General features: G+C 47.1%; 1 protein-coding gene across 5 annotated transcripts in view; it reads right to left on the bottom strand.

The window, feature by feature from the left end:
• The window catches only part of TIAM2 (TIAM Rac1 associated GEF 2), a 258811-nt gene that overhangs the window by 57693 nt on the left and 186208 nt on the right, over window positions 1-14910 (bottom strand). For all 5 annotated transcript variants that reach the window (XM_062186961.1, XM_062186960.1, XM_062186964.1 and 2 more), the window contains 2 exons: window positions 14587-14679; window positions 13772-14035 (listed from right to left, as the gene is read on the bottom strand). In XM_062186961.1, coding sequence (XP_062042945.1) covers window positions 13772-14035; window positions 14587-14679 — 357 coding nt within the window. The remainder of the gene's footprint in view (window positions 1-13771; window positions 14036-14586; window positions 14680-14910) is intronic.

Genomic DNA, 14910 nt, shown 5'->3' with positions numbered 1-14910 from the left:
TTCTGCACACTATACACTCAGCTGAGATACAAACGTTAGCATCTTGTTGGAAAATGAAATGAATGGTCAACGTGGAAGAATTGGGATTCATTTTTTCTTTTTCACATCCTCAGTCCTAGCACTCTTGTAATTTTTCTTTTTAATACCCATTGATTGACACATTGCCGCCCATAGCTACTGAGCGGCTGCACTTACGTGCCTGGGGACTTACTGGTGATCAAAGTCAGATAGAAGAAGCAAGGCAGGGACTGCCCGACACCCTGGGCTGCTTCACCCAACCCCCTCCCTGCCCTGCCCACATCTTCACCATCCCTCAGCTGGACCATCAGCAGCTCCCAGGCACCCCCTGCACAGGCACCAGCGTGCTTTGTCTTCTCACAGGCGATTGGGACCAGATCACTCTCTGGTCTCCCCTGAGGATCTTCACCACCCAGGCTTCTATGCCTGGCTCGCTGGCCCCTTGCTCACCCTCCCATCTCACCTGTCCCACCGCCCCTTCCCCCTCTTCCCCATCTGCACCTGACTCTCCAACAGCCCGGATGACTCACATACCTCTTTCAAGGGCCTCCAAGTTCAAAATTGTCTTCAGAACAATATTAAAAGTCATCTGCATTTTCCTCTCTGAGGACATGTGTGTGGACAATGCAAAGCAACAGCAGGTGCACCTACAGGCATCCTACAGTAGCACACTTCCAGGCAGAGGCACCAAGCTGTCCTGCTACTGCTGTGCCCCTCACTACCACACACTTACATTAAGAAATCTGCCAAATTCACTTCAGAATGTCCTTGGTGAAGCACTGAAAGTGATTAATATTTCTGAATTTCAACCCTTAGCAACACATTCGGGAAGTGCACACAGCTCTTCAGCGGCATACAAATGAAGTGTCACAGCAGCTTTGGGGAAAAACATTTAGACAACTGTGCCCTGAGCTGACCTAATTACATTTTTTTTTTTCTGTAACAATAAACATTTATCTAGCTCACAGGTTTGCAGAGTTCAGCTGATCTTGGCTGCGTGCAGCTGAGTTTAGCTGGGCTTGACCAACTTCTTTTTTTTCATTAAATATATTTTGGGTTCGTTTTTTGTTTTGTTCGTGTTTTTGGGTGGTGGAGACACATATCTCATCCACTGGTTTACTCTTCAAATGCCCACAACAAACTGATCCAGGCTAGGGCTGTAACCGGGAGCCAAGAACTCAATCCAGGTCTCCCACATCATGGCAGGAACTCAATAACTTGTGTTGTCACCACTGCCTCCCAGGGTCTGCATTAGTAGGAAGCTGCAGCCAGGAGCCAGAGCTAAGAGTGGAACTCAGGTACTCTGATGAAAGCAACTATTGTCATTTGTTTAAAAGAAAAAGAAAACTACAGCTTACAATGAGATCATTTATGGACCCAACATTGCTTCTTTGGATAATTTAACTAATAACTTATGAAGGGAAAAATATCATGGCTTGGAAAACTCAATATTATAAAGCTGCCAATCAAAACAGATCCCAATAAAATCCCCTTGCGGGTTTTGTTTGCTTGCTTGCTTGGTGGAAATTGAGAGGCAGTTCTAAGCATCACATGGACATGCAAAGGACCAAAAATGGCTATGGCATCCGGGAAGAAGAAAAGCAGGAAGGGTTCTACCGCCAGGCACACCGACAGGTGCACAGAGCCAAGGGTGAAGGCAGTGTGGGGCTGATGCAAGGATGGACAACTGGCCAAGGGAGAGCCACCAGGGACTCCATCAACAGCCCTCTGCACACATGGGTCCTCAATTATCAGAAAGCTGATCCTGCATACAATGGAACAAGGGTGATCCTTCTAGTAAACAGGTGGTGCCAAAGTGGATAAACAGAAATAAAAAAAAAAAGGCTCTTGATCAGCCCCTCCCTGCCATCACCCCCCAAACCCTCAACATGAGTTATGAACACAATAAAACCATTAGAAGATAACTTAGAGCATATTTTCAGAGCCTCTGGGTAGGAAAAAATTTCTTAAACAGGACACAAAAAGCACTGAAGGAAAGGTAGATCACTAAGACAGTGAAAAGTCAAGCCACAGAGCAGGACATACATATTTCTGACAAAGACTTCAAACCTAGAATAGACAAACAACCTTACAAATCAGTAAGAGAAAGAAAAACAATCCCGCAGATAGAGAGGGAGTCTAGGACAAGCATCTCATAGGAAAGTTTATCCAAATGGTCAACAGACAGGTGAACAAAAGCGTAACCTCATTAGTATGAGGAAAAATGCAAACACATACACACACAAACCAGCCTTGCATATCCCGCAAGAATTCCTCCAATGAATAAGACTGACAATACCAAGTACTTTAAAAAAATAAACAACTGCCCCACAAAATACAAATTATTGGTAAAAGAAACAAATGGAAGGAAAACACTTTCTTTAAAGTGAACAAAGTCAACTGTCCAGCAATCATGAGAACACAGGAAAATTTAATGCATCACCAATATCTAAATACTTTTCCAACGAGAACTTAGTGTGTTTAATATTGTCTAATGACATCCATGTTTGAAAGATCTTCATGACTCTGTGACCCTAGATTTTCCAAGAAAATGATGCCTATTGCAATGTACACAATTTGTACATTCAAAGTGCAAGATAAGCCCTGTATTTAAATGTAACTGAGGGGCTGGCATCGTGGTGCAGCAGGTTAAGCCGCCGCCTGCAATGCCAGCATTCCACATGGGCACTGGTTCAACTTGGCTGCTCCACTTCTGATCCAGCTCCCCCCTAATGTGCCTGGGAAAGCAGCAGCAGATGCCCCAAGTGCTTGGGTCCCTGCCACCCACATGGAAGACCTAAAAGAAGCTCTGGGCTCCTGGCTTCAGCCTGGTCCAGCCCCAGCTGGTGCAGTCATCTGGGGAGTGAACCAGCAAATAAATGGAAGATCTTTCTTTCCCCCAGTAACTCTGCCTTTCAAATAAATAAAAAATAAATCTTTAAATAACAAATACATGTAACTGAGTAAGAAAGTCCCCCATAATGTCTCAGATGCCACATCGCTTCAAACCAAGGGGGCAATGACCACTTGTTGAATTTTGGTGTAATATCAAACAATACCCACTATTATCTGAAAGGCCTCCCTTTCCACCCACATGTATCTGCGTGGGGGTGGATTTCCTTCAGATTACTTCCACTCACACAATACACTGCCACACACTAAATGCATGTGCTGATATGAGAATCCAGTTGTCTTCTATTAAGATACACATTAAGGGTAGCACTGTGGCGTAGTGGGCTAAACCCTTGCCTATGTCAGCAGCATCCCATATGGGCGCCAGTTCATGTCCTGGCTGCTCCTCTTCCAATCCAGCTCTCTGTTAATGTGCCTGGAAAAGCAGTAGAAGATTGCCCAAGTGCTTTGGGCCCCTGCACCCAAATGGAAGACCTGGAAGAAGCTCCAGGCTCCTGGGTTTGGATTAGCCTAGCTCCAGCCATTACAGCCATTTAGGGACTGAACCAGCAGATAGAAGATATCTCTCTTTCTCTCTGCAGCTCTGCCTTTCAAATAAATAATATTTTTAAAAGGTACATATTAAGGAGATTCAAAAAAATGTGCAAGAATGGCTACTCTTCTCATTCTTTTCCTCTTTTTGGAGAGGTGAGGTTGGAGAAAAATTTCACTAAAAATATGCTTGTCAATATAAAATAGATAGCTTAAAAATAAATATCTTAAAAATAAACAAATGGGAACCAATGTTGTGGCACAGTGGGTTTTATGCTGCTGTTTGTGATGTTGGCTTGAGTCCCAGCTGCTCCATTTCCAATACAATGCAATTGGGAAAGCATCAGAAGATGGCCCGAATGCTTGGGTCCCTGTCACCTAGATGGGAGGCCCAAATGTAGTTCCTGGTTTCTGGCTTTAGCCTGGTTCAGCTCCACCCAGCTGCTGCAGCCATTCAGAGAATGAGCCAGTGATAGAAGATCTCTTTTCTCTCTCTCTCTTTCAAATTAACTAATAAATAAATCTTTTTTTAAAAAAATAGATGAACTATTTTGAAAATTTGCCAGTTTAAATTTCTAATAGCTCACATAGCTAAAGCTCTTTGGGGCCCCAGGTAATTTGTAACAGTAAAGGATTCAGAAGGATCACCAAGGTTGCAGACTGCTGAACTAAAGTCGCAACACTGGGTGGAAGCTGTCATCTGCCTCCACGCCCGCCTCCCCTCTCTAGTACCCTGAAGGTGGAGACTGTGTTTTTTCATTTTTCACACACAGGGCTCCACACTCAAGTACAAACTTGCAATCTTACACGTCTGGAGGTCAGAAGACAAGGACTGGAAGAACGGTCTCCATCCCTATTCCAACTTCTGGAAGTCGCCTGCACTGCCAGACTCACGGCCCCACCTTGCTCCAACCTCTGCTTCCCTTGTCACACGTACTGCTCCAATTCTGAGCCCCTGTGAACACACTGAGCCCACCAAGACAAGCCAGGATCACCTCCTCATCTGAAGATGAGTAACCGGATCCTATCTGGACAGCTCCTTTTGCCATTTAAGTGCCTTTGCCATATTCATAGGTTCTGGAAATTAGGAGGCGAATATTTTAGGCATGGCCATTACCTGCAGTCAGGTACTAAAGCCATGCAGTAAAAACAAAGCAGAAGAATACCCCATTGTCCCCAGTATGTAAGGTTCTCCAGACCCAGATGAGAGAGAAACTAAGTACACTGATTACTATGAAAGAGAAACAAAGGACAAAGTGGGAAAAATTTTCATGTATTCAACACACGCTTAGATGATCTTTAGTCTATACCAGATACTATGCAATGCTTTTCAAATACTAGATCGTTCATCCCATAAAAACCCTAGACCATTTAATGGTTCCAAAACTAAGCATGGGGAGGCTAGAACACTGGCCTGAAGACATACAGCTACTAAGTGGGAAGCCTGGAGCCAGGACTTGCACCCAGGACGTCTGGTTAGTGGCCAGGCTCTCAGTCATGGCACTATTCAGCTCAGGGGTCTTAGCAGTCACAGTCCTGGGGTTTCCTACCATGCACATGTATTACCAATACAGAAAACTGAACACGCTGTCACACACAGCTGTCTCTAGAAGTGCAAGTTACGAGGAAAACATCCACACTTGGTCCTTCACGGGAGGAATAAAAGTCAGGAATAGAACTCATCTGTGGGTCCCTTACCAAAGGGGAGGAGTGAAGTACAGAGACAAGGTTCACTTGACAGCCAGGCTCCTACCATCCACAGGAACAGGGAGACCTTTCTCTTCTCTCCATGCTAACAGGCTACAGAGTTTCCTCTTTCCAGCACCAAATGCAGTTTCACAGAACTACCAAGAGGTCTGGCTCACTCCGCAGGTGCAGGAGGCCAAGCCTGGCACCCCAGAGCCTCACGTGTGTCTTACCAGTGGGCCTAGCCACCAGGTGTTTCATCCAGTGCTCCTCAGAGAATGGACATAGGTCTTACCTGAAAGACACTATATGTGCACCTAACGTTTGGAAGATAATACCCGGCTGGTTTTTACCCACAATGCTGGCAAACCTCCTTCACCAGCTTCTCCCCTGACCCCAACAGTGTCCCATGTGTGAGTGGGCGTCTCTGACCAGCAGCCGACCCCAGCACAGACCAGCAGGGCGTTACTCTGCCTACTACACCCTACAGGCGTCCTGAGAGGGCCACACCACTCCTCGAGGTGGCTTCCCAATGCTGAGCGGTGCTTAGGTTCTGCAGGAACCAACGGCAATTCATTCGTTCATCCACTCATTCTTTCTTTCCCCAGAAACACTTTGCTGACTTTATTTCGCGGAGGAGGGAGTCTGATCACCACATAGAGGAATGCAGCCAGAGCTTCAGATCCTCAGATTCAACCACAGAGCAAAAATATACCAGAGGAAAAGCCGCGTCTGCACTGAACTTGAACCGACTTTTTTTCTCATTATTCCCTAAACAATGCAGCACAACAGCTATTTATCTAGAATTTATATTCCATTAGGTATTATAAATAATGTTGACATGACTTAAAGTGTAAGAGAGGGTGTGTATAATTTATCTCCAGACATAAGAAAACTTCAAACAGTGGAAAAATGAAGTTAAAAGATACATTTGTTTTGGTGCAAAAATTTTGAAATGCATGCATCTAAGAGGTCTTCAAAAAGTTCATGAAGGGGCCGGCGCTGTGGCGTAGTTGAGTAAAGCTGCCACCTGCAGTGCCAACATCCCATATGGGCGTCGGGTCTAGTCCCGGCTGCTCCACTTCCAATCCAGCTCTCTGCTAAGGCCTGGGAAAGCAGTAGAAGATGGCCCAAGTCCCTGAGCCTCTGCACCCGCGTGGGAAGACCCAGAGGAAGCTCCTGGCTTCAGATAGGCGCAGCTCTGGCCATTGCAGCCAATTGGGGAGTGAACCAGCAGATGGAAGACTTCTCTCTTTCTACCTCCCCTTCTCTCTCTGTGTGTAACTATGACTTTCAAGTAAAATAAATAAATCTTTAAAAAAAAGTTCATGAAAAAAATATATATCACAAAAAAAGTATGCATGGATTTCAAACTTTTGCGCCAACATAAGCATTTTTTAAAATTTATTTGATAGAGAGGCAGAGACAGAGACAGACAGTGAGAAAGAGAGAGAAAGAGGGGTCTTCTATCCACTGGTTCACTCCCAATTGGCCACAGCAGCCGGAGCTGAGCCTATCCATAGCCAAGAGATTCTTCTGGGTCTCCCACGTGGGTGCAGGGACCCAAGGACTTGGGCCATCTTCCACTGCTTTCCAAGATGTATTAGTGGGAACTGGATTGGAAGCAAACAGCCAGGACTTGAACCGGCACCCGTATGGGACTACTAGAGCTACAGGCCAGGGTTTTAACCTGCTGTGCCATAGTGCCATCCCCACAAACATATATTTTAATTTCACTTTTTAAAAGATTTATTTATTTGAAAGATAGAGTTACAGAGAGAAGTAGAGACAGAGAGAGGGCTTCCACCCAGTGGTTCACTCCCCAAATGACCGCAACGGCCAGAGCTGAGCCCATCCAAAGCAAGGAGCCAGGAGATTCTTCAGGGTCTCCTACGTGGCAGAAGGGCCCAAGGAATTGGGCCATCATCTGCTGCTTTCCCAGGCACATTATCAGGGAGCTGGATTGGAAGTGGAGCAGCTGGAACTTGAACCGGCACCCATATGGGATGCCAGCAGTGCAGGCCAGGGCTTTAACTTGCTGTACCACAGTACCAGCCCCTTATTCCACTTTTATGTGAATTTTTTGAAGTACCCTCCTACTGTACCATTTTATATAAGGACTGAACATGTACTGATTTTGGTATCCACGGTGTAGGGTGGGGAGGTGAAACCAATCCCCGAGGATACTGATGGGTGGCTGTACTGTAAGATCAGAAGGAATGAAGCTAAAGTGGGGAGATGATAGGGTTGATCTAATGTTTCAAACCACACTGCAGCTGTCATTAAATGGTCAGACAAATCCTCTGCAATTTATATAAGGCAGGGGTAAACATGCAAGAATTGTTGGGTGTTTGGTTTGGTTTGGCTTGACGGTATGTGCCATGCTGTGTCATCAATTGCTGGTCTTCCCAACTCTCTTTCCCATGGCCTCCCTCCAGCTTCTGTTCTCCAGGTCGCTTGCTCTAAGGGAAATGCCCCTCCTGGCCCTAAATCCCCACCACCACCCATTCCCAGGTCCACCTGTGGTCCCAGATCCAGCGCTGGGCCCTGCAGCAGCCTTTCTCCTGTTCTCACACACCAGGAGTCCTTGGCCTCAGTAGGGACTCCTTTGCGCGCACAAACAGAAAAACTGGTGCAAATCTCCCCTGTGACCTCCAGCTCTCTCCACTGCCAAGGTTTTTTCTTAAAGCAGTACATTACTATCTGGAATCATTTTAACTTTTCCCATTCAACTACAAGTTTCTTGGGAATATAAAATGATGTCTACATGCATTAGTGGTTAAGTAAGTGAATAAATGATGAGAAAAAGGGAATTAAAATTCCAAACAAAACTCAAATTTATCAGGGAACTGGCACCCACAGATCTTAATTCTCTCCACTGCTAACAGAAGGCCACAAGCTCACTTCTGTTGATGGAACTGAAAACTACCTTCAGCACAGTTAGAAGAAAGTAATAATCCTGCAGCCAACCAAAGCTCTGTGTCCTGGTTTTAAAAAAAAATATTTCCCAATCTGACTTTAAAAAAAAAAAAAAAATCTAGTGCACCACCCATGTTTAGGAACACTAATAAACTTTCACATCTGGCAACCTGGGGTGTCAGCCAGACTCTGCAACAGCAGCGTCACCCACAAACAGAGCATTCTCCTGGCTAAATGCTGTTAGTCATCCTACACCGGCTATGGGAGCCAAGACACCCTCGCTCTCATAAACAGGAAATCAGCGGGTTTGCCACATCAGAGCTGGTGCGATAACTCTTTCCCCTGGTGAAAAGCTGCATAATGGACACATACATTCCCAAGAGTGTTTCATTCATCAGGTGCAGTTTTACACCTAAGTGGAGGCTGGGGGCCATATATCAATTCACAAAGAGAATGAATCCCAGGAGAGTGGAAGGTTAAAAAAGAACCTCAGGCCACTGTCCCTTCATCGTCTGCTAGGGTTCGCTGGGATGTAGGGTCTAAATGAAAGCAGAAACACAGATCTTTTCTATTTTGTCTCCTGGTAGACATACCCCTAATCCAGTCCTAACAAGGTAGTATTAACAGCTGTTTACAGATGGGGGATGTATCAATGCCCCAACAGCTTCTGTGTTCACATAAAGACTTTGTTCAGACACTCTCTACCCAGGGAGACGCGTTCAAAAAACTGGTGGAATTTTTTCAGAAAAATGTAAACACAAAAATAGGGATTTTCATACGGAAATCACAAAAACAGCATTAATAGGATCCCAGTATAAACACGTCTGGGATATCCAATCCCTTCAATGGTGGCCTTGTGGGCGCTAAAACAACACTGCCTCCCCTTTGGGAGATTCCAGTGGCAACACTGATTCTCTGAATAGCAAGTCTTTAATGATGATCTTTCCACTCAGGCCACAGACAGAACCTTGGGCATTCCCTCTCTCTACGAGAACAGAAATCCAAACCCTTGAAGGCAAGAATGAAGTGGCCATTCATGGTGCAGCAAACAAAGGCCGAGTGTGGAACCCTCAGCACGTGGCGATCCCCTCGCGTCTGCTCTGCTCCCCACAGTGCCAGGCCGGTGAACACGGGAAAGTCTCTGGGAGGAGAGCTGTGTTCGGAGCGTGCTTTGCAGGCACAGGAGCCCTCCCCAGAGGGCAACAGCACAGGCAAACTACAGCAAGCATGTGTGGAGATCCTGACACACACCACCTCATCCGTCCCTCCACACCTCTGCACGGGACTCAGGAAGCCTTAGTCCTGTGTTCTGCTTTAGCCCACCTCTTGGAGACAAACGGCCAAGGCAGCGTGAGCATAGCACACACTGCTCTTCTGCAGTCAGCCACTGGCTCCTTAAAAATGGAGTCTGCACTGCCACGAACCTCCTCAAGGCGGCGCTCTGACAGTAGGCTCCAGCTCACGCATTAGAAAGTGTGGGACCCGCTTTCCTCAATGAATCCCAAGGGCCAGTGGGACGCTTCTTTTCTAGAAAAGCACAGAAGCTGAGGGGCAATGCACCCCCACTTCCCTTGCTCCCTGAAACCTACCGGCGACTAACATGGTTTCAGTCAGAGATAGACACAGAGATGGATTTTTTCACAGGAACCTAAGTATAAGACTATAGCTAGGCTGTTAATCCTCCGCCTGTGGCGCTGGCACCCCGGGTTCTAGTCCCGGTTGGGGCGCCGGATTCTGTCCCGGTTGCTCCTCTTCCAGTCCAGCTCTCTGCTGTGGCCCGGGAGTGCAGTGGAGGATGGCCCAAGTGCTTGGGCCCTGCACCCTATGGGAGACCAGGAAGAAGCACCTGGCTCCTGGCTGCGGATCTGTGCAGTGCGCCGGCTGTAGTGGCCATTTGGGGGATGAACCAATGGAAGGAAGACCTTTCTCTCTGTCTCTCTCTCTCTAACTCTGCCTGGCCAAAAAAAAAAAAAATATATATATATATATATATTATATATAATATATAAATATATATATATAAATATATATATAAAATACATATATATAGCTAACCAACATGAATTTCCAGAGACCTGACCAAAAACAGAAGTAAACCAAAGTCCTGAAATCCATGTAGCTTGTTCCCAAGACCTCACACATGGAAAGTCCCTACAGAGCATCCGTAGATACTCCCCTTTGACAACCAAATGCCAAGACATGAGTTTAAGGCTTTTGTCTTCTTTTACCTTCCAATATATATATTTTTTTCTTAACAGGCAGAGTGGATAGTGAGAGAGAGAGACAGAGAGAAAGGTCTTCCTTTTTGCCGTTGGTTCACCCTCCAATGGCCGCCCCGGCCGGCGCATCATGCTGATCCAAAGCCAGGAGCCAGGTGCCTCCTGCTGGTCTCCCATGCGGGTGCAGGGCCCAAGCACTTGGGCCATCCTCCACTGCACTCCCGGGCCATAGCAGAGAGCTGGCATGGAAGAGGGGCAACCGGGATAGAATCCAGCGCCCCAACCGGGACTAGAACCCGGTGTGCCGGCGCTGCAAGGTGGAGGATTAGCCTGTTAAGCCACGGCGCCGGCCCCAATATTGTTTTTAAGCAGTGGGTCTCCAGGGAGGCATTGTGGCATAGGGGATTAAGCTGCCATCTGCTATACCACCATCCCATATGGGCGCCGATTTGGGTCCTGGCTGCTCCACTTCTGATCCAGCTCCCTGCTAATGTGCCTGGGAAAGCAGCAGAAGATGGCCCAAGTGCATGAGCCCCTACATCCATGTGGGAGACCCGGATGAAGCTCCTGGCTCCTGTCTTAAGCCTGGACCAGCCCTGGCTGTTGTAGCCATTTGGGGAGTGAATGAGCAGACAGAAAGGTCTCTCTCCTCTCTCTGTATTTCTGCCTTCCAAATAAATGAATGAATCTTTAAAAAAAAAAAAAAAAGTAGGGGCCAGCTGGTTGAATTTTATCAACAGGTAGAGGGTTGGCCACCCTGGGAAGGAAAACAGAAGCTTCCTTCTCTGCTTAAGGCCTGGCTGCTGCCTCTGTCACACGGAGGGAACGTGACACTGAGGGAGAGGCGGACAGAAATGATCGTTGCCAAGCATAATTCAAAGATGAATTAAAAATTGCTTCCCAAAGTTATTTAAATGTTTAACGTGTGTAAATTTTAAATTTTTTAGTATGAATTGCTGTTTTCTACTTCAGTATGAAAGCAAACCGAAATAATTTTAACAACTACATGAAGCAGCAAAGGAGAGGAGGGTGCCATTCAGAATCCCTGGGTGGGGGCCCCTCGAGCTTGTCGCCACCCACTAGGGTCGGGGCGGGGGGAGCCCGACGCTCAGGGTCTTCCTTCAGGATCCCCCAGCAGCAGAGGCTGAGCCAAGGACGTGGGTACACAAGTCCACGTGGAGGCTGACCCTGAGACCTCCAAGGGAGGAAGCTGGGGAGAGACGAGAGGGGCAGAGGCCCATAGAAAGGCGAGGGCCTGGGGCTGCTGGGTGCAACAGGATGCAATCCCAGGGGCCATCGGAGCAGCGGTGTGCAGTGCGCCCCCACAGTAGCCTCTGCAGCGGGAGGCGGCGGGGGGTGGCACCCTGCACGGCCCAGCCCCCACTGGAGGGTGCTGCCCCCAGGTCACAGGGCCTCCTCTCAGTCTCCATAAACACAAGTTTCTCTGCTGGTCACGACACTCTATACCAATGAGAGTTTCAGACTTCATCATTTTCCAATTTCCCATCTACCTACTCCATATTCCCCTCTCCCACCTTCACAAACCACCCCTGGAGCCCAGGAAAGGGGGCCAACCGTGAAATCCGGGGGCAGAAGGGGACTGCTACGGTTTGAAAACAGCTCCCCCCCCCCCCCCCCCCCCCGCTGTGGAATTCAGTCCTCAAAGTCTTAAGAGGATGAAAAGTCAATCCAATTCTGGGGTTCAGAGCAGGAGCTGTTGGATTAGGTCATTAGGGCAGAGCCCCCGATAATCGACCTGGGTGGCTTTGTAAGGAGACACAGACAAGAGCATTCTCTGGCTCTAGCCACGTCATCCCCTCTGTCACCTTGGGCCCTAGCAGCGAGAGCACCATCACCAGAGGCCAGCAGAGCCTGTCTGATCTTGAACTGCGGGCCTACAAAACCGTGAGCCAACATAAACCCCTCCCCTTTAATAAAGTGGGTTGGGCATGGAACCACCTGGGAAAATGCACCCAACACAGCAGACGGGGCCACGGCTCCCACCTGAGTGGTGGCAATCCCCATCCAGGTGGGTGCCCAGTAGGCACTAGGAAGAGGACCTGCTGTGGACAAGCTGCCAATAGCTCAGCCCTCTGGACACCCAGACACTGGGATTCTTCAGGGAGGCAAACTGTCAAGATTCAGAACATCAGAACAGCTACCAAGGATAAGGAACAGAACAGCTGTCTAACACAACCTGGACCACCCCATAATTCTGTTTCCTTGCAAAAAGACAAAAAGAGAAGGGGGAGAAAGCTTGCCTCACCTGCCTGATGCTTCCTATTAAAAAAAAAGGTAAATTTGTCCCTTTTGCTATTTTCTATAGAAATTTATTCCTGCAAATACCAAAAGTCCCATAAAGTCTATAGTGATTTCTTATTATGATAAAATACGTACAGGTACAACACAGGTAGTGTGCGTATCCCTGAAGAGTGATGAAGCCAGTGAACGGACACATGCATCTATTATATGGGATACTCGGGCCTGTACCAGCTGCCCAGGGCGGCTGAATGATGGCCCTAATAGAACCAAGTAATTAATTAGCTCCATCATAACTTTTGCTTTATGATTCTCACTTTTATATGCCAATAGTCCATTTAATAGTATTTTAAATTGGAAGAAAGCCCCAAGAGAGGTGGAGAAAGCACTAGATACCTTATTGAATCACAAATCTTACAAGCCAATTTTATCATTCCAAAAATGACCTAATAAACTGGCTTTATAATTAAATCCATCCTATCAACTTCTCTTCGGTGTTTTTCATTCATTTTTGGTAATCACGCAGAGATTTCCATTGGAAACCCATTATGATGGTAATTAAATGGAAAAATTACTTTGTGCACTCCCAGGATGCAAACGCTCTGCTTGGGCTCCCATAGAGCGGGAGCGGCATCCTCGGTGTTGAGAGGCAGACGACAGGTATTCAGCACTAGCCAGAGCCTCTAATTCACCTGACTGGAGTTTATGAAATATGCATGAATGAGCTCAGACACTCAGACCTTCCCGTGATCTCGCACCCAGGGATTCCACCTTGAGAGACATACACTGGGGTACAATGTTTTATTTGTAACCTTTCACAAAAGTTTTAAAATTCATGACCTACACTGAAAGTTGGCTGTTTATTGAGATAGTAAAAAACGTAATTGCATCAGCCCACCAGAACACCAGAAAATGGTTTTGCCTTAGATTCAAATGAAGCAGCAGCGGCTCCCAACTTCGGCACGCAGGTTTCATCGGCCTTCAGTCACAGAGTAATTACAACACTAAATAAATACCGTAGGTGATTCTCAAGAGTGCAATTTTAGAGAATGTTATTTCGTGCAAAAATAATTATTTTCCATTTTCTGAAAGTGCCACAATTACTAAAATGCATGGAAGAAACAGTCTTTAAACGGCTTAAATAATCCAAGTTTGCAAGCAAAATTACAGCCTAAAAATATTAGCCACTGATAGCAGTTACGAAGGCAGCCAGGACAAAGTCTTACCGCTGGCTGTGTTCTTTTTCAAGTTGTCCAGGAATTCCTCCAGCAGCTGGGACTGGTTGGGAGGGGGCAAGAGCCCCTTCTGGTCCCTGGAGAACAGGTCGCTGTCCGACCACGAGGCGCACAGGGTGCCTCTGGTGTCCGGAGGCCAGGCAAGCAGCGTGAGCCCAACGGTCTTCTTGGAAAACAGGGCCTCCATCTGCTTGAGGTCCAGGTCACACACGGCTTCCCCGTTTAGGGTCATGATTTCATTGCCCTTTCTCAGCCCTGAGAACGAGAAAGGGGGAAGAGAAAGAAAAAAAAAGAGAGGCAGATGAGACCGTGAGAAATGGTTTACAACGCGGCAAACTTAAACCCTGTGCTCAGGGGGATTGTTTTGTTTGCCGTCTCCAAAGACAGCACCGCAGTGTACAGTGCACATTGATGACAAAACTGATTTGAGCACCGGCAGAGCCAGAAGTGGGAACAATTGGGGAATTCCTCATTAATTGTTCTTTGAGCATCCTGATGGTAAATCCACTGGGGAACACTGTTTTTGCCTCTGTGTGTCTCTTCCTCCCTCCCTCTCTACCAATGTGGGTTTGCCCTCTTGGTACCTGCATAAGCTCCCACACTTTTAAAATGCACACATCCCCACCACCATCCCCATCCCCACCACCACCACCACCACCTGTTCTCATATGCACATTCACTTTCGATTAAACTCTTAAGTTCATTTTCTTTGAATTTCTGACAAAAGTGAAGAGGAACATTTCATTGGCCAGACTGCATTGCACAGCTTCCATCACGCCTGAACCCAGACACCGGGCCCCACACACCTTCCCCGTACGCCAGGCCGTCCGGGAGGACGTCGCTTATGAATATCCGGCTGAGGCGCTGCCGCTCGTCCACCTGCGCAGTCACTGCAAACCCTGGCAAAGAAAATCAGAGGGAAAATGAGTCTTGTTCACCACGCCTCGATCTCTCACCCAACCCGCAGTATTTCCTTGAGCAGCGATTCCTGTAGGAGTAGTATGCTCAGAAAGTCAAAATTACCACTATTTTGAAAGCACAGGCAAAAATAAAAACAAAAAAAAAAAAAAAAAAAGAGGAACATGTCAGCTGGGAAGGTTTAAGACAGATGAGGGCACAACCTCACTCAG

This window comes from Lepus europaeus, chromosome 3 (genome assembly GCF_033115175.1).
Source record: "Lepus europaeus isolate LE1 chromosome 3, mLepTim1.pri, whole genome shotgun sequence".
Lineage (NCBI taxonomy): Eukaryota > Metazoa > Chordata > Mammalia > Lagomorpha > Leporidae > Lepus > Lepus europaeus.
Note: the sequence above shows the minus strand (reverse complement) of the source record. Positions and strands in the feature narration are given on the sequence as shown.